At 56.1% G+C, this 17,835-nt stretch overlaps 1 protein-coding gene across 2 annotated transcripts; it reads left to right on the forward strand.

The window, feature by feature from the left end:
* The first annotated feature begins 161 nt into the window (after positions 1-161).
* COPE (COPI coat complex subunit epsilon) lies at positions 162-17,674 on the forward strand. 2 transcript variants are annotated; one of them, XM_047776482.1, is made up of 10 exons: positions 163-338; positions 6,391-6,453; positions 8,578-8,678; positions 11,596-11,748; positions 12,951-13,004; positions 13,517-13,598; positions 14,748-14,903; positions 16,228-16,296; positions 17,261-17,335; positions 17,482-17,674. In XM_047776482.1, exons 1-10 carry the CDS (start codon positions 213-215, stop codon positions 17,527-17,529), a joined length of 927 nt encoding a protein of 308 aa, XP_047632438.1. In that variant the 5' UTR covers positions 163-212; the 3' UTR covers positions 17,530-17,674. The 2 variants fall into 2 exon arrangements, with proteins under 2 accessions (XP_047632439.1, XP_047632438.1); XM_047776483.1 differs by lacking the exon at positions 14,748-14,903 and having other exon boundaries at positions 162-338.
* The last annotated feature ends 161 nt before the right edge of the window (positions 17,675-17,835 follow it).

The raw sequence follows: 17,835 nt of genomic DNA on the forward strand, positions 1-17,835 counted from the left end.
CTTACCATGTTTTCCCCGAGCCCGCAGACTCGAATACAACTACAATTCCCGAGATGCCCTGTGAACGCACGTGCGTCTCCCGCCCCTTTAACTCCTCTTTAAGCTCATTTCCAGGGAGCCGAGTAAACTACATTTCCCGGAGGCTCTGCAGTGGCTCTGTGTTTCCGGCCGACGTGTCTCTCAGGAAGAGGAAGGGGTAGGAACACAGCGACATGGCGCCACCGGCACCCGGCCCGGCCTCCGGCGGCTCCGGGGAAGTAGACGAATTGTTCGACGTAAAGAATGCCTTCTATATTGGCAGCTACCAACAGTGCATCAACGAGGCTCAGCGGGTGAAGGTGGGCTAGGGGATGCTAGGGGCGGAGGCGGAGGCAGGGGCGGAATACGCTTCCTGTTGGCCACGGGTCGTGCTCTGATTTTAAAACCCTTTCTTTCCTCGCCCCGTTTTTCCTCTCACACCTCTTTAGAGCGCGATAAGGAATTATCCCTGTCCCGTGACAAAACCCAAAGCAGCAGCAGTTTATGATACTTCTCACTTTGAGCGCTCTTAGCCTGGGAGGCGTTTGAGTAAAAGAGGGGTTTCTTACCGCTGTGGTAATAACAATGGCGAGGTTATTACGCTATGGCAATGATAATAATAACAGTAATTTTTGCTGGTTCAGAGCCACACTGTGCCGCCATACCCTCAATACCTGTGAAGTAGGGACGTTGTTTATCCTCATTGTCCAGAGAACTCCGAGGCTTTTCGCATGTCACCCTGTCCCATTAACCAGATTATTTCTCTCCAAACATGCCCATTCGTTCACTCCTCATGGAGTATCTGTATAAGCCAGGCAGTGTGCTCGTGCTGGGCTCAAAGCAGTACAAAATAGACAAAACTCCCAGCTCTCTTGGAAACCTCAGCTCCCAAGGAAGACAGAGAGTTAACAAGTTAATAAACAAGATGTCAGGAGATGGTGTGATGGGGAGTGGTGAGGGGGCTTGGCTGTTTGAGAGCTGAAAAATAGAGTCCAGGGCCCAGGCAGTGAGTGGGTGACAGGAGAGGGGGCAGAAAGGACCTTAGGCAGTACTTTTGGGTAAGGGTCACGGATATTACAGTTACTTTGAGAGTGAGCCATTGGAGAATGTTTTGTTTTTTTTTTTTAAGGGCCGCACCTGTGGCATATGGAGGTTCCCAGGCTAGGGGTCTAATCAGATCTGTAGCCGCCAGCTTACACCACAGCCACAGCAACTCGGGATCTAAGCCTCGTCTTCGACCTACACCGAAGCTCACAGCAACGCTGGATCCCTAACCCACTGAACAAAGCCAGAGATCGAACCCGCAACCTCATGGTTACTAGTCAGAATCGTTAACCACTGAGCCACGATGGGAACTCCAGGGTTTAGTGTTCTGAAGAGAGAAAGCTTAATTACAACTTGAGCCCTATGGGGGTGAGAGGAGATGAAAGTACTGAGTCAGAAATGGGGGTGGGGGGAGTTCCCACTGTGGCACAATGGGTTAAGAATCCAGCTGCAGGGGCTTGGGTCACTGCCATGGCTCAGATTCAGTCCCTGGCCCAGGAACTTCCATATGCCGTGGTGCAGCTATAAAATAAAATTAAAAAAAATTAGAGATGGATGTGGGGACTGCTTTGCGTGAGAGTGGTCAGATCAGGCCAGATCTCTCTGTCATTTGAACCTGAGACTGAACCTTGGGGAAGGATCTAACCCCATAAGTTGCTGCAGAGGTGGCTGAGGCAGGAGTGAGTTCCAGGTGATCAAGGCCTAGGAGGCTGGTATAGCAGAAGTGGGGCAAGTACAGCGGGAGAGACAAAGAATGAGGTGGACAGAGCCTTAGGGGGCCACAGCAGCAGGGGTTTGGGTTTTATTCCAAACATGTTTGGAGGCCATTGTGGGAGGCCATCGAAGCACCAAGCAGGGGAGTGGCAGATGTCTTCAGAGAGGCACGCAGAGCCTTCGGAGGAAATTGGATTCTGAAGTAGAGAAAGCTTGTTTTCCCTTCTGGCCTTTTGCAGGGAACCTCGTGTCCCTGAGCATTATCTATGTAATGGGGGTAGAACTCCAAACAGATTTCAGGAAGGTTAGGATTTGCTGAAATAACGTGTGTACAATCATGTTTGCTTTCCATTGCCGCTGTGACAAATTGCACAAACAATGGCTTAAAAGAGCACACATTTATTATCTCATAGCTTCTGTAGGTCAGAAGTTCAGCAAGGTTCTCGCCAGGCTAACATCAAAGTATTGGTCTGGCTACATCTTTTCTGGAGGTTCTGGGGAAGAATCACCTTCCTAACTTGTTCCAGTTGCTGCCTCTTGACCAGGGGCCACTCTTAGCTCCCAGAGGCTTCTCTCTAGTCCTCAAGCTCGCACATCACCCTTCCATCTCAGAACCAGCCATATTGGAGTCTCTCAGATTTCCCCCTCCCTTCATCCCTTTAGTCTAAAAGTCTTCTGCTTGGAGCTCCCGTTGTGGCTCCGCAGGTTAAGAACCTGACATAGTCTCCATGAGGACGCACGTTCAGCCCCTGGCTTGGCTCAGTGGATTAAGGATCTGGCATTGCCACAAACTGCAGCATAGGTTTCAGATGCTGCTTGGATCCAGCATTGCTGTGGTTGTGGTGTAGGCCATCACTGCAGCTCCAATTCAGCCCCTAGCCTGGGACCTTCTGTATGCCGCAGGTGTGGCCCTAAAAAGAAAATAAATAAATAAGTGGTCTTTGCTTTTAAGGGCACCTGTGATTAGACAGGATGTTCCCATGTAACCTAACATAGTCTCCCCATTTTGGGGCTCATAACGTTTATCACACCATCGAAATCCCTTTTGTAATGTCAACTGTTCACAGGTCCCAGGGATTGGCGTGGACGTCTCGAGGGGTGAGAGGGCACAGGGATGTGTGCGTGTCTCACTCTGCTTCGCACACGGTTATGGGCCTCCATGCTGGGGTAGTGTATGTAGCTCACAAGAAGATTGAAGCATTCCTGGGCTCGGATTTTGGCTCTTCTAGGTTCTCTCTGCAGCCAAGCCTGATTCACTGCACCTCTCTGAGCCTCAGTTTCCCGTCCTGTCACATGGGAGCAGTGACATTCATTTCAGTAGGGTCTCTGTGAGATTCATTGTTATACTCATGTTCTGCCTTTTGCTTTCTGCTGAATGTCTGTTTTGCTTCTGTTATAGCAATATGTTCTTTGGTTTTTGTTTTTGTTTTTTTCTGGCTGCACCCAGATCCTTAACCCACTGCACCACAGAAGAACTCCTCTTTGAGTCTTACTGTATCATAATATGGAAACTTTACCTCCCTGCTGAAAGAACCAGCATGAGAGTGACGGAAAACAAAGGAAACCAGATCAGCAGTCACCTTGCTAGAGGCGCACTTGCAGCCCAGCCTCTGAGCCGAGGGACCTGCACCCTCTCTAGCAATGTGATAAAGATGTGCTGGCCCCAAACCAAGATGTTCTCCGTGAAGAGTAGAAGTCCTTTCCCTGCTGAGCCATTTGATGTGATTAAATTCTGGTCCAGGAGTTCCCATTGTGGCTCAGTGGGTTAAGAACTGGATTAGTATCCATGAGGATGCAGATTCGATCTCTGGCCTCGCTCAGTGGGTTACGTATCCAACATTGCTGCAAGCTGGGGTGTAGATCACAGATGTGGCTCATATCTGGGGTTACTATGGCTGTGGTGTAGGCCAGCAACTGCAGCTTCAATTCTAACCCTAGCCCAGGAACTTCCATGTGCCACAGGTGTGGCCCTAAAAAGAAAAAAAACAATAAATTCTGTCACGCAGGCTACCTAAACCCTCCTAGGCAGCCTCCTGGGTTGAATGGTGTCCCTGAAATGGTATGTCCATCTGGAACCTGTAAATGTGACTTACTTGGAAAAGGATCTTTGCAGCTGCAATTCAGTGAAGGATCGCTACATGAGATCAGCCGGGATTTAGGATAGGCCCTAAGTCCAGTGACCAGTGTCCTTCTAAGAGGAAGGCAGGAAGAGGTTTGAGGTAAACAGAAAAGATGGAGGCAGAGGTTGAGGTGATGTAGCCTCAAGCCAAGGACTACCTGGAATCACCAGAAGCTGGATGAGGCAAGGAAGGATCCTCCCATGGAGCCTTTGGAGGGAGCATGGCCCTGCTGACACCTTGATCTTGGACTTCTGGCCTCCAGAACCATGAGAAAATGATTTTCTATTTGAAGCCCCCTGGTTAGTGGTTAGTTATAGTGACCCCAGCAATCTCAGACAGGCACCACCAGAGGTGGCTCTAGGTAGAACACCTGGTGAGTGACAGTGTTGGCACTGACATGTTTCCCCACTGTGCCCACAAGATGGCAGGCACTGCACAGGTGTTGGGGATGAAACAGGGGAGAAAGCTTCTGGAAGCTGACCATCTAGGGTGGCCAGGTGACTGATGGCCACACGGGCAGTAAGGGGAGGGGACGTGCCTCCTTGGACAGTTCTCCTCGCGCTCAGGCCTGGCTGAAGGTAGTCTGGCACCACCCTGGGGTTGGGCATTGGTGGAATTCCAATTCCTCCTGGAATTCCTGGTTTCTGAGAGCCCAGGTGATCCTGAGGAGCTGTCAGGACTGGGGACAGAGCGCTCACCTGTAGGCATTCATCAGAGACCTCGTGGTTCCCTGGTCTGAACATCTGTCCTTGTTCTTACACCTCCCAGAAGTTCTTCGCTCTCTGGTTGATTGAGAGGGCCTTGAATGTCTGCAGGTGGGGTCTTGGTGACACCTCGGGAGTCCTGCAGAGTCCCTGGTGGTGCCCGTTTTACAGACAGGGCAGCCGAGGCTCGGAGTGGCCTCTGGCACCCTGGTCTGCCATGGGGCATCCTACCACATCCTCGCTTCAGAGACACCGAGAGCCAGCCTTTGTCTCTTTTTTTACTGAAGTTGGTGTGGGAACCCCAGATGGGTCGTCCTCACCAATGTTCTCCTCTAAGGGCCATTTGAGAATCACTTATTTAGAAGACATCGTGTTCCAAATGGTGGCCAGATTCCCAGCTTGGCTACCGAGGCCCAAGCAAGCTGCAGAGACCCCGCAGGGAAGTTGGCCTGAGTCAGCCTGGGGCTAGGAGCCAGGCTTCTTGTTTGCAGTCTCCCTTGGCCTGGGAGGAGGACACGTTCACCGCCCGTACCCCCTCAGGCTGGGAAGAAGAAAGCCTGGTGACTAGGAGTCTGGTTCTCAGCCTTGGGGAAGGGCAGTGGTGGTGTGCTCCCACCGGTGGGACTCCGGACCCTTTGTCCCTGCTTCATGGCAGCTGGACAGGCCGGTCTCTCTGTGCTCTTTTCCCAGGCCCTGTGGTTTGGAGGCTGTTGGTGTGGCAGCTCCAAGGTGGCCGGGCCCCCTGCCCCTATCACTTTCCTCTCCCAGCTCCCTCGTGGCCTGTCCTGGTGCTCCCGCACCCCCTGGGCTGAGCTGCTCTATTCCCACCCACCCTAGGTACCTCAGGGTCTACAGGAAGTTGTCCAGCACCCTGGGGTATGGTCCAAAGCCATTCTCTCTAGGAAGGGACCCTTGCCCGCCCACAGCCTCATGGGGGCCTTCCTCGTGGTCCCACAGTGAACCCTGTATGAGGTCACCCCACTCCTGCTTCTGGATTCTGTGCAGTGGCTGGGCTGAGGGGTATGGTCCATGGACCTTGTTCTGGAGCACAGGGCGGTGCCCAGGGTCTCACCCAGCCTGGCTAGACCCCCAGACATTACACTGGGTCACCCAAGCTGAGCCCTCAGAGAAAGGTCCTCTCAGTGAGGCACACCTCCATCTCTTTTGTTTATCATGTTTAAAGAGTATTTTAAAACAAAAGTAAGATAGGAACAAGCAGCATGAAAGTATTTGTTCCAGGAAGTAAAGTCCCATCTCTTCTTCAGCATCAACCATCCATCTCCAGATGGAAATCCTCCCAGGACTGTTTTCTCAACTTTTACAAACTCTAGGCACCATGGCATCACTGCCCTCCTACCACACCTCATGTCCTCGGACCATCTATACTGTTGAGCAGCCTCTGTTTTGATCTGCTGCACCCTGGGGTCCTTCTCCCTTGGCGTATGTGGCCATGTGTCCTGTGGTCAGAAGCATCAGCTCTGCCCTGGCCTCTGTTGTGTGGCTGGAACGGTTTCAGCACTTTTGGTGCCCCCATCCCTCACCTGGACGGACAAGGGTGACGACTGAGCCTCCTTTCCCAGGAGGACATCAGGGTGGGACCAGATCAGGTGCCTGGCATGCTGCATGCCCTCAATGGAGGCTGTTCTCCGGCTCCCTAAGGTCACAGGCAGCTGGGAGCCAGGGCTGGGACTAGGGCCCAGACTCCCATCTGGAAAGCTGCCTGCTCCTGGCCTCTAAGGGCCTATTAGGCACTTAGCCCTGAGAGTCCTGACCTGCCTCTGTTTCCACAGCCATCAAGCCCCGAGAGAGATGTGGAAAGGGATGTCTTCCTGTACAGAGCGTACCTCGCACAGGTGAGCGTGGGCCCTTGCCTGTGACAGCCATCAACCCGGGGAGAGAGGAACAGACTGCTGGCAGAGGTGGGGACCACAAGTAAGGGGCCAAGTCACTGATGCCATGGAGCACCAGGCCAGAGGGATGGTGCTGGGATTTCCTGCTTTTCTTTTTTTCACTTAATGAATTTTACTTGTTAGTATGCTTCTGAGTTTACGGAATAACTGAGCAGATGGTAAAGAGAATTCAAAATTCTATCCCCCCACCCCTGTTCTTTAGGCTGTTTCTCTTATTAACATTTTAGGTTGGTGGGGTGCTTTTGTTACAAATGATTCACTGATATTGCTACTGTTTTTGTTTCTGTTTATTTTGGGGCATTTTAGGGCTGTACCTGCCGCATATGGAGATTCCCAGGCTAGGGGTTGAATCGGAGCTGTAGCTGCTGGCCTACGCCACAGCCACAGCAACATGGGATCCAAGCACACGTCTGCGACCTATACCATAGCTCGCGGCAATGCCGGATCCTTAACCCACTGAGTAAGACCAGGTATTGAACCTGCATCCTCTTGGATGCTAGTCAGATTCGTTTCTGCTGAGCCACGATGGGAACTCCAACTCTGTTATTAGAGTCAGTGGTTTCTAAGGTGGCTTGGGGGGATTTTTTGCCTTTTTTTTTTTTTTTTTTAAGGGCCTCTGCTGTGGCATATGGAAGTTCCCAAGTTAGGGGTCAAATCAGAGCTATAGCTGCCGGCCTACACTGCATCTGTGACCTGTACCACAGCTCACAGCAACACCAGATCCTTAACCCATCGAACGGGGCCAGGGATCTAACTCGCATCCTCATGGATACTTTTTGGGTTTGTTACTGCTGAGCCACAACAGAAACTCTGACACTAGGGTTTTTGAAAGGCAGCATTATCCTGGTAATAGGGCAAGCATATATCCCCCTGTTCTAAAAATAATCCAGGTGGTGAAAACAGGACTGCATTGTGCCCCACCTTGTTCCCACCCCAGGCCCACAGTACAGGTGTGGCCACCAGCCTCCGTGCTGGCCTTGTCTCCCAGCCATGGCCCTAGGCAGCTCTGTCGTGGGCACATGGTTCCACAGATGCCCCCCTGCCTCACATTAGGCCTCAGGTGGCTTCCTGAGGGTCTGTTTGCATCTTTCCCTCTGCAGAGTGTTCTGGAGCCTGATGGGACTTCCCTCTTGTGAACCAGGCCGATCTTACTCCCCCGACCTCTGGGGTGATGTTCAGGCAGTGTTTGTGCCCTCCAGCGGAGTAGGGTGTCTGAGTGCACCCCTCAGTCTCTGGGATATGTTCATATATACATGTCTGTATGCACACATGTGTATGAGCACTTTATTTTTATTTTTTATTTTTTGCTTTTTTTAGGGTCGCACCTGTGGCATATGGAAGTTCCCAAGCTAGGGGCCTAATCACAGTTGTAGCTGCCTCCGGCCTACACCACAACCACAACAACGCAGGATCCAAGCCATGTCTGCCACTCATGCCACATCTCATGGCAATGCCGGATCCTTAACCCACTGAGTGAGGCCAGGGATTGAATCCGAGTCCTCATGGATACTAGTTGGGTTCATTAACCACCGAGCTACGACAGAAACTCCCCGTACAGGCGCTTCAGGCGCTTTAAAAGATGAGTGCGTGTAGATGGCAGTGTAAACACTGAAACTGTCTAGAGAGAAACACAGTGAAAAATGGGTCCCTGATTCCGATTTCCCTCTTGGCAATGACCTGCCTGCTGGGTATCCCTCAGTGGGGTGCCTATTTTGCTCAATAGAAACACACCCCCACACCCCTTTGCCCCTAATGACACCCCCCCTGCACAAATTGGCCTCACCCTGTCACCTCATCACTGGGGGTTGGATAATGACCCACCAGGGTCTCCAGCTAGAGCAGCAGGCAGAGTGGCCCAACAGGTAAGAGTGATGCTGTGTTGGCTTCCACAGTGCACTCCAGCAAAGGTGGCACCTGTGGGCTGAGGGGGTCCCTGTGGGTGGTGGACGCCAGCCTGGAGTACTGAGACTCCTCCAGGATCTTGCTTGTGTGTTCCCGGGGCCTGAGAACGCATAAACTCTACAGGATGGTTGGGTGGAGCTGACAGGGTGCTTGTTTTGACCACAGAGGAAGTTCGGCGTGGTCCTCGACGAGATCAAGGCCTCCTCGGCACCTGAGCTCCAGGCCATCCGCATGTTTGCTGAGTACCTGGCTAGTGACAGCCGGCGGTGAGGAGGGGTGGGCATGGGGGACCTGGGCGGGCAGAGGATGTTGGTTGGCATCCCTCTTCTGCCCTCTCACCTCTCTGAGCCTCACTTTCCCTCACGTGCACAGTGCTGGGTAGTGATGGAGCCTGCTTCAAAGGGGCTTCTGGGGGGATCAGAGATGAGGACTTGTGTACAGGTACTGAGGGACTGCTTCGAGGGCCTCCTTGTTGCCACGAGGGCCTCCCCTGAGATACAGGGTGGGGAGTCAGTCTTGCAGCCACTGCTGCTCACCCACAGTGCAGGCGAGGGAGTGGAGGGTGAGAGGGGACACCAAGTCCTTCCCCTGAGCTGGGTGTCCACCCCGCGCCACAGACCAACAGTTGTCAGACACCCTCAGGCGGTGGCCAAGAGACGGGGGTTAGGGCTGTGGGGACCCGGAAGCCCTAGGTATCCCAGGACCAGGCCTGCCTGTGCTCCGCTTGCTCAGTATGGGATCTGAGACCGCTCACAGACCAGCTCTGCTGGCCTCAGGTGGTTCTTACTCAAGCAAGTGGGAGCCGTGTGGCCCTGGCTCACTTGGTGGAACACCAGCCTGACCCAGCAGGCCCCGTGGCCTTTCTGCACCTCAGTTATCCCATCCCCCTGGGAATGGGCTGGTCATGAGGGCTCCTGAGATTGCAGGGGTAAAACACTCCCCAGACAGTGGCTGGGATAGAAGGCTGGGGCCACACAGCCCATGACAGGGAAATGCTTTGCTCTGTGAGCTGACCCCCCCCCACCTGCCTGTCCCAGCCCCAGGCTCTTCCACCACCCAGGCTGCTCCTCACAGCTTGGGGATGCCGCACAGGGGGGCCCTCCAATCTCTGCCCTGTGGAACTTCTTAGACCAGGATGTGGTTGTGACCTTGTTGATACTATGCTTCCCTCATGGGCCGCTGCAGCCATCTTGGGTCCCAAATGTGAGTGAGTCTGCTGTGCTCCCCCCACCTCTGCTCCTCGTGAAGGGCAGTGCCCTATGAGCCACCTCTAGTGATCAAGCCCCTTCGTCCACAGAGAAGCTTGAGGGGTTTACTGTGAGCAGTGGCAGCTGCATAGGGGCCCCAAGAGACATGTCCATGTCCTGACCCCCCAGAACCCATGAACCTGACCTCACTGGAAATGGGGTCTTTGCAGAGGAAAGTGGTTAAGGATCTTGCGATATAAGGTGGGCCCTAAATCCAGTGACTGGCATCTTCATAAAAGACAGAAGATGAGACGCAAAGGGAAAGGTCATGTGAAAATGGAGGCAGAGTTGGGGGAACAGACACAAGCTGAGGACTGCCTCGGCACCAGAAGCCAGGAGAGGGCCTGGGGCAGATCCTCCCTCAGAGCCCCCGGAAGGCTGGAGGCTGGAGGCTGCCAGCACTTTGATTTCAGACTACTGGCCTCCAGAACTGTAAGGATTAAATTCCTATTGTTTTAATAACACCACCCTCATGCACCTGCCACACACGTGGTGCTTTGGGACAGCAGCCCCAGGATAGGCAGCTTCCTGGAGCCATCACTTCACCGTCTCTGCACTTTGCTTGTTGGGGTGACAAACCCCATCCTCCTTTCGGGAAGATAAGGAGCCCCAAGCCCTCCAGGAGCAGGGGCTGCTGTGAACATTACAGGCAAGACCCCTCAGGCAGCACGCGGCCTGGAGCAGTGCTCGGGAGGGCAGAGTGGCTCTCAGTGCCTCCGTCCCAGCAGCACAAACCACCGTCCCACACAGACTGCCCAGCAGGCAGGTGGAGAGAACGTGCCAGAGCCTGTGCAGATAAAACAACACGTTCTAGTAACAACACATACCGCTAACATCACAAGGATAAGAGTAGACGTCATGTTCACACCCTGTGTGCCAGGAACCAGGCACAAAGCTTTGGGAGGTTCTCTTGGGACTCCTCACACCAACCCTGTGTGACCTTTGTACACAGTCCTGCCATGCAGAGTGGGGAACAGGCTTGATGTGAAGTCATTTGTACATCAGGCACCTGTTTGGAGGGTGTGGAGACAGTGACAGGCATGTCCAGGGCCCTCAGCTACCCGGACACTTGACCACCGGCCCCCCAGCAACTCGCATGAAATGTATATTTGTCAAGACTGGATCCCAAGCCACAGCTTTTGTCTAGCAGTGACAAGGGACTGGGCCCTGGTTTTCCTTTTCTTGTTAACCCCCCAGCAGCCCTTTGAAACAAGGAGTGGCAGCTCCTCATTTCAGTTAATCAGACCACGGTTTAGGTGTCCTGTGGCATGTGGGGGCGTCTGGCTGGTCCTTGGGGAAGCCCAGCCTCCAGCTGGCTGTCGGCTCCCAGCCGCCAGCTTGGCACACTGCCCACTTGCTGGGAGCAGCCAGCACGGCAGGCTTGGAAACGGAGAGCAGTTGCCCTCAGGACCCAAGCCCATGTGCTGACCCGAGAAGATCAGGACCCTCTGCTGAGACCACTGGCCTCCTGGGGAGGGTGGTCACCAATGTGAGGTTGGCTTGTGTAGCCTCATGTCCCTGTGGAGGGGCCCCTGGTGAGCCACTCCGTCCCTCTGCATCTAGGTGATGTGGACCCTTTAGCTCTCAAGCACTGAGGGCCGGGGGAACTCAAGGCCTGGCTGGTCATTTGTACTGTTTTGTAGGTAGAGCCAGGTGAGGCCCGTCCTGTACCACTTCCCCCCACGGGGCCCGGAGCACTGACCCCCACTCTTCCCAGCCTCAGTTTCCCTGTCTGTAAAAGGGGTGAGAAATGCCTGGTGGGAAAGTGGCAAGACCAGCACCCAGTGGGGCTTGGCAGAGACAGCTGGGCCCATTCTGCTCCCTGCTGCTCTGTGCCTCCAGGGGCCTGACTCGCCCTCTCTGGGCCTGTCTCTTTCCACGGGGGTGAGGCTACCTCCCACCCCAGCCTTGGGCCCTGAGCAGCAGTTTCTCCCAGGGATGCGATTGTGGCCGAGCTGGACCGGGAGATGAGCCGGAGCGTGGACGTGACCAACACCACCTTCCTGCTCATGGCTGCCTCCATCTACTTCCATGACCAGAACCCGGACGCCGCCCTGCGCACCCTGCACCAAGGGGACAGCCTGGAGTGGTGAGTGGCCACCCTGCACCAGAGGAACGGCCAGTGTGAGTGGCTCCTCTGGTGTCCAGGCAGCTCAGGGCCATCATCTTAGGAACGGTGAGGGAGGCTGCTCTGAAAGGCCAGGGCTGGGGTGGGGCGCTGTCCTCCCATTTAGGCTGCAGCTCTTGTCCTCAGTCCAAGAGAGAATTTTCTGCACGGCTGGGCCGCTGCTCCAAGGACACGCACCCGGAGCTGAAAACCCTCTGTTCCCGGCAACAGAGCAGAAAGCACCTTTGTCTCTGCCTGAGGTTTCTGTCTGCCCCCCTGCTCCTGCAGAGCCTTGTGATCCTCTGTCCTGGGCCCTGGGCCCTGGCCTTTCCATGTCCTCCCTGGGCCCCCACAGGCCACCCCAACCCCCCAACCCGGGGCTGGCCCTCAGGGTGCTCCAGGCTTGGACACCAGAGCCCTGTGCAGCCTGCAGTCGGCTCCACCCTGACCCTAGGGGGTGGCTGTAGGCCGTGCTGTGGCCAGGGCCCTGGGCCCAGAGGACACAGCTATTCACCCCGTGAGCACTTTGATTTCTGCCTTCTGCTGGTTAGTTGGTCACCACGTGTTCCTTCTACATCCATTTATGTCCCATCTTGACCCAGAGGGGAATTTGTAGCAGCTTAGAAATAGGCATGATACACGGCTGATGGGGCGGTGGATCTCATGAGTATTTCTCATGCTGCTCCTTAGGCGGTCAGGGTGCTGGGTCACCTTCTGGTGGGAGGACTTGGGAACAAATGGCCACGTCAGTGATCAGTGGTCACAGCTGTCTGGGTCCGAGACAGAAACAGTGGGTGTGAGCTCTGAAGTGGGAGAGCAGCTGCTCCCCTGCAGGACAGTGTTTGGAAGGGGTTGGGTGTAGATGGGTCGAGAGGGCGCAGGCCACAGGCCACAGGCCACGGGCCTGGAGTCCCTGTCCTGGGGACCCAGTGGGAGCTCTCTGCCCAAGCGTACTCAGTGGTGACAGGCAGGGAGTACAGCTGCTGGGAAGCAATGGGGCTGCTCAGTGCAGCAAGGAGCACCCAGGCCTGAGTTTGGCTCTGCTGCATGTTCCCCTCTGCAAGGCAGGGCTGGTGGCCTGAGCACTCAGGAAGTTTCTGGAAGGTGTTGCCCACGTGGGGTGAGCTTCTGGTGGGAGGGTGAAGAGGCAAGGGGGTTCTCTGATCACCCACCCTGTCCCACAGCATGGCCATGACGGTGCAGATCCTGCTGAAGCTAGACCGCCTGGACCTCGCCCGGTAAGCCCCTCCCCCCCTGGACCCACCTGGGGCCGCTGGGCTATGGCCTGTGCGTCAGGGGTATGTGAGCAGTGGTCAGGCCATGTTGGGACCCTGTGTTCTCCAGAAACCAGGCTTCTGTCTGCCAGGGGGCACTTGGCATGGGGACTGCCCTGAGCCCTCCCCATGGCCCAGAATATCAGTGATGGGAACATTTCTTCATTGATTGTATTCTAGTCCATTGGGGTCATGGCTTCCCCGCCCTCCCCTGCAGGGTGTTGCCTGGGACAAGTGGCATCACTATTTGTGCCTCAGTTTCCTTCTGTGAGGCGGCCAGTGGGGCCCAATTTGCAGGGTCAGAGTGGGCTTCACAAATATGCAGGGGAGAGTACAGCCACCCGTAGAGGGTGGCCGGGCCAGGGCCTGAGGTCCTGGGGCTTCATGGGCAAGGAACTGGGTGGAAGGACATGGGGGGCACTGGCTGGGCCACTGAACCACTGGGTACCTTCCCGCCTCTCTCCTCCACCCCCCAGGAAAGAGCTGAAGAAAATGCAGGACCAGGACGAGGATGCCACCCTCACCCAGCTGGCCACCGCCTGGGTCAACCTGGCTGTGGTGAGCACCAGGCTTGTGCAGGGGCATGAGGCAGAGGTGTATCAGGGGGCTGGGAGGTGGAGGCAATGTACTGCACCCAGCACTGGCTGCCCTTGTGGCTGTGCAGGTGTGGGGGTCCACAGATGCTCTGGTCCTCCTGCTTTCCTGAGGGCCAGTCCCCTGGGAGAGCCCCAGTCCAGGGTGTCCATGCATGCTCTGCCCTCACTCAGGCCATCTCCTGCTGGCTTTTTGCCGCTGAGTACCTTGACCAGAGCCAGAGTGAATAGACTGAGGGGTTCTGAAACCAGACTTAGCAGACCTCTCCTTGCACACGCCCCTGGAGGCGCAGAGCTGGCCTGCCCGGCAGCTCACCCCCCTCTGGGGTCTGGCCCCTGTGCTTGGCTGCTGCTCAACCTGCTCCCCGGGCTCCTGGCACAGGGTTGGGTGACCAAGTCCCCCTCTCACTTTCTCCCAAGCCCACCCCCCTGCCTCCACATGCCTGGCCACACCCTCTCCTGGCAGCAGCCCCATTTTTGGATTTGGGCGCTTGACTTCCTTTCTCTGAGTCACTCTTTTGTACGGGCCTTTTAAAATGTGCTCCTCGTCCGCATGCATCTGCACTTCCCTTTGGGGGGCTGAGGCCTCACCCCAGCTCGTTTTCAGTATCCACTCAGTTAAGTGGGGCAAACACACCCCAGTAGCTCCTTCCAGTAGCCTTTGTTTTTTCACAAGACATCTTGGTCTCAGGCTCTCCTGCAAGTATGATGCTGTATCTTTAGCAGATGGACAGAATCTTCTATTCAGAGTCCGGGCAGTTAGGGTCAGGGCTGCTGGTCATGAGCAGAGGCTGCCGCTGACAGTCCGTGTGTCCCAGTGGTCCTGGCCCAGACCTTGGCCCAGCTGCTCATGCACTGATTTTTCTCTGGAAGCTGAGGCTTCTGCATCCATAAATGGAGGGCTGGGGGAGCCGGGTGTGAAGGGGCTGCATGTCTATTGGGCCCCCTCACGGCACAAGCTGCACAGGGGTCTCGGCAGGGGAGGGGGCGGTGACCATGGAGTGCCTGCCACAGGCCAGCCCCGCTTGAATTGTCACCACAATGTGCTGGGCTCACTCCAGGACAGAGCAGGTAGCAGGGTGACAAAGCGGTGACATCAGAACTGTCCCTGCAGGGTGGTGAGAAGCTGCAGGATGCCTACTACATCTTCCAAGAGATGGCTGACAAGTGCTCGTCTACCCTGCTGCTACTCAATGGGCAGGCAGCCTGCCACATGGCCCAGGGCCGGTGGGAGGCCGCCGAGGGTGTGCTGCAGGAGGCCCTGGACAAGGTACAGGCTGGCACCGCCCCACCCCACCCCAGGGCTCTCAGTAGGGACTGCAGGAGACATGGAGTGTGGCATGCACTTGCCGCAGCAGCTCACAGGCAGATGGAGATGGATGGAAGCAAGTGCGACAGAGATCCCATGGCCTGCCTTGTGGCCTCGGGGGCATTTTAATACTTTAGCAGCTAACTGTCAGGATTGCAAACAACAATCCTGATTGTGGTTTCTCTAGAAACTGGGATGATCCCGTCAGCCTGGGCCCCAGTTGGCCTGAGCTGAGCAGACACAGGCCCCGTCTCCTCTTCACTGTCAGCTTGGCCGCCTGGCCTGGGGCCTCTCGAGATGGTCCTTCACCTGGCTTTCTTCTTGGGCAAGACACCTACCCTTTGTTGCTGAGGGGAGAGCAGGCTGCAGATGGGAGGTGTCGCCTGCGCCCATCCTCGTCCATAACAGCCTGAGAGTGTGGCCGTCTTGGGCCTGCAAAGCTGTCTTTGCCCAACCAGTATCTGCAGCGTTTTTAGATGTAGTGAGAAACTGACACTAATGGGAAGCTTTCTCCCTGTTCATCTCTGTGAGGGGCCAGGCTGTCATCAGAAGGTTTGCCGAGTGGAAACAGGCCGAGGGGAGTTGGTTGGATGCTCTCACGTGCTGGCATCCTCAGGCTGCACGCCTGGAGCTGCCTTGCTCGCTAGGGTGCCCCGTGCTGTGGAGAGAATTTGAATCTCTGCCAAGAAGGGCAGTGTGGGCTGGAGCCAGGTCTGTGTAGGAAGCTGGGGTCCATGCTGCACCTCCACCAGGGGCTCTGCCTGGGGTTCCTGGCCAAGGCACTAGCTGAGGGATTCCCAGAGTTCCCTGTGCCTCCAAGCCCAGTGTGGGCGGGACGAGTGAGGTCACCCACTTGGAGGTTCTGGTAATTTCCCACAGCTTCCTGCCCAGGCCCCTGGAGAGCAGGCAGGGTGGGTGGGGTCTGCCCCATGATCTCAGGCCTCATCGTTGCAGCAGGAGGAACTGCTAGCTGGGCTGTGATAGGTTGAGGCCACCTTGGGATTTGTGATAAATATACGCCCCTCCCAAATTACAACAAGATGGGGGCGGGGGTGTGTTTCAGTCTCATTGGCACATGAAGCAGCAAGCTCAGAGGCAGAGCTGCTTGAGCAGGGGGTGGGGGGAGGCAGAAAGGAGGGCCCTAAGGTCGCCACCTTGCAGAGTGGCCGGTGAGGGGGACTCTGGGTCTTTCAGCCTCAAGCCGTACCTGAGATGGGGATGAGTGGGCCAAGTCCGGGCGCTTGGAGGAGCTGACCCTGCTTGTCCGGTGTCCCCCTATTTTCAGGACAGCGGCCACCCAGAGACACTGATCAACCTCATTGTCCTGTCCCAGCATCTGGGGAAGCCTCCTGAGGTAGGACCCTCTCCACTCCCAGCCAGATGCAGGAGGGTTTTCAAGCTGTCATGGTGCCAGCCCGGGGCCAGGCAGGGATCTCTGGTGTGACCCAGCTCCAGAGGAAGCTTGGGGCCTCAGGGTCTGGATTCTGAGGTTGGCCTGGAGTTGGGGCAGAAACCTGCTTCCCATGAGTGGGTACAATTGCTATCGTCCGTGAGAAGTTGGTATTGCAAGTACTCCCCCAGGGCCCCCACCCTGGCCATGACTGCAGGTCTGTGGGTCCTGTGGACAAGGGGCTGAGGCTCGGGGACGTGGCCTGTGCCACCTCGGGGTTGGGGGTGGACCACAGGAAAGAGCAAAGGGGCCCAGGGGAGCAGTCCTAGTGAGCTTACCTTGTCTGCGGGCAGGGAGGGAGGCTGCTGGAGCACTGCCTCACCCAGGTGCCAGGATCAGCTGGCCAGGGACCTGTCACAGGGCTTTGCGACAATCCGTCACCAGTTCCTGGAACAAGGGTCCCCTCAGGGCTGGGGTAGTGCAGGACAGATAGGACAACCCTCCCACTCATCACAGAAACCACGCCAGACTACCGGTTTGGGAGAAACAGAGAGACAGACGCCCTCAGTCCCATATGTCAGGGCTGGGCCTGGGGGTAGGGCAAGGCTGGGAGCAAGGGCTCTGCCTGAGCCCCAGTTCCAGGCCTCTGGAGTGTCTCCATACCATGGGCCCAGAAAAGACTCATCTCCTTTCCCAGCCACATCCCCCCTGACCTGCCCTCCACTCCGTCTGGCCCACTTCCCTGAACCCCACAGTGCATCCTCCAGCCATGTGCCTGATTCCAGGCTGGGGAGATGGAGAGAATGTGAGGAAACCAGGGCTCTTGCCTGGGTCTGGCTGGGTGGCCCTCATTTCATCGTACCCCCTACCCTGTAGGTCAGGACCACCATAGGGTCCCCAGATTTAGCTAACCTTACCTCTCCTACAGGTGACAAACCGCTACCTGTCCCAGCTGAAGGACGCCCACAGGACCCACCCCTTCATCAAGGAGTACCATGCCAAGGTGAGCCCATGTGGGCAGCCCATCTCTGAGCCCCAGGGCCCCCAAGCCCCCAGGCCCTGCCTGGCAAGGCTTGAAAGGTGGGCTCTGGCTCACGGGTTCTCCTCTCCCTCTCTCTGCACCCTGGCTGCCCCCAATTCATCTTGAAGGAAAACGACTTTGACAGACTGGTGCTGCAGTATGCTCCCAGTGCCTGAGGTTGGCCTGAGACACACTTCCAGAGCCGTGGGAATACAAGGCCAAGGCTGTGCTGCCCTCCCCACGGGCACTTACCCTTTAACCAGGAGCAGAGGTTGTAAGCCCAGCCCAGTCCCCGTTTTGTCAATAAACGTCTCCACTCCAGGTATCCTCACCCGATCCATGTTTGGACTAGCCACTTTGAGTGGGAGGAGCATATGGAAACCAAGGTGAGGATGGGAGGGGCCAAGCACCATCACACAGGGCTGTTCCTGGGAGGGGGCCCTGGTGACCAGGGTCTGTGAGCAGCAGCTACACAGACTTAC

The sequence above is a fragment of the Phacochoerus africanus genome, chromosome 4, assembly GCF_016906955.1.
Source record: "Phacochoerus africanus isolate WHEZ1 chromosome 4, ROS_Pafr_v1, whole genome shotgun sequence".
Taxonomy (NCBI): domain Eukaryota; kingdom Metazoa; phylum Chordata; class Mammalia; order Artiodactyla; family Suidae; genus Phacochoerus; species Phacochoerus africanus.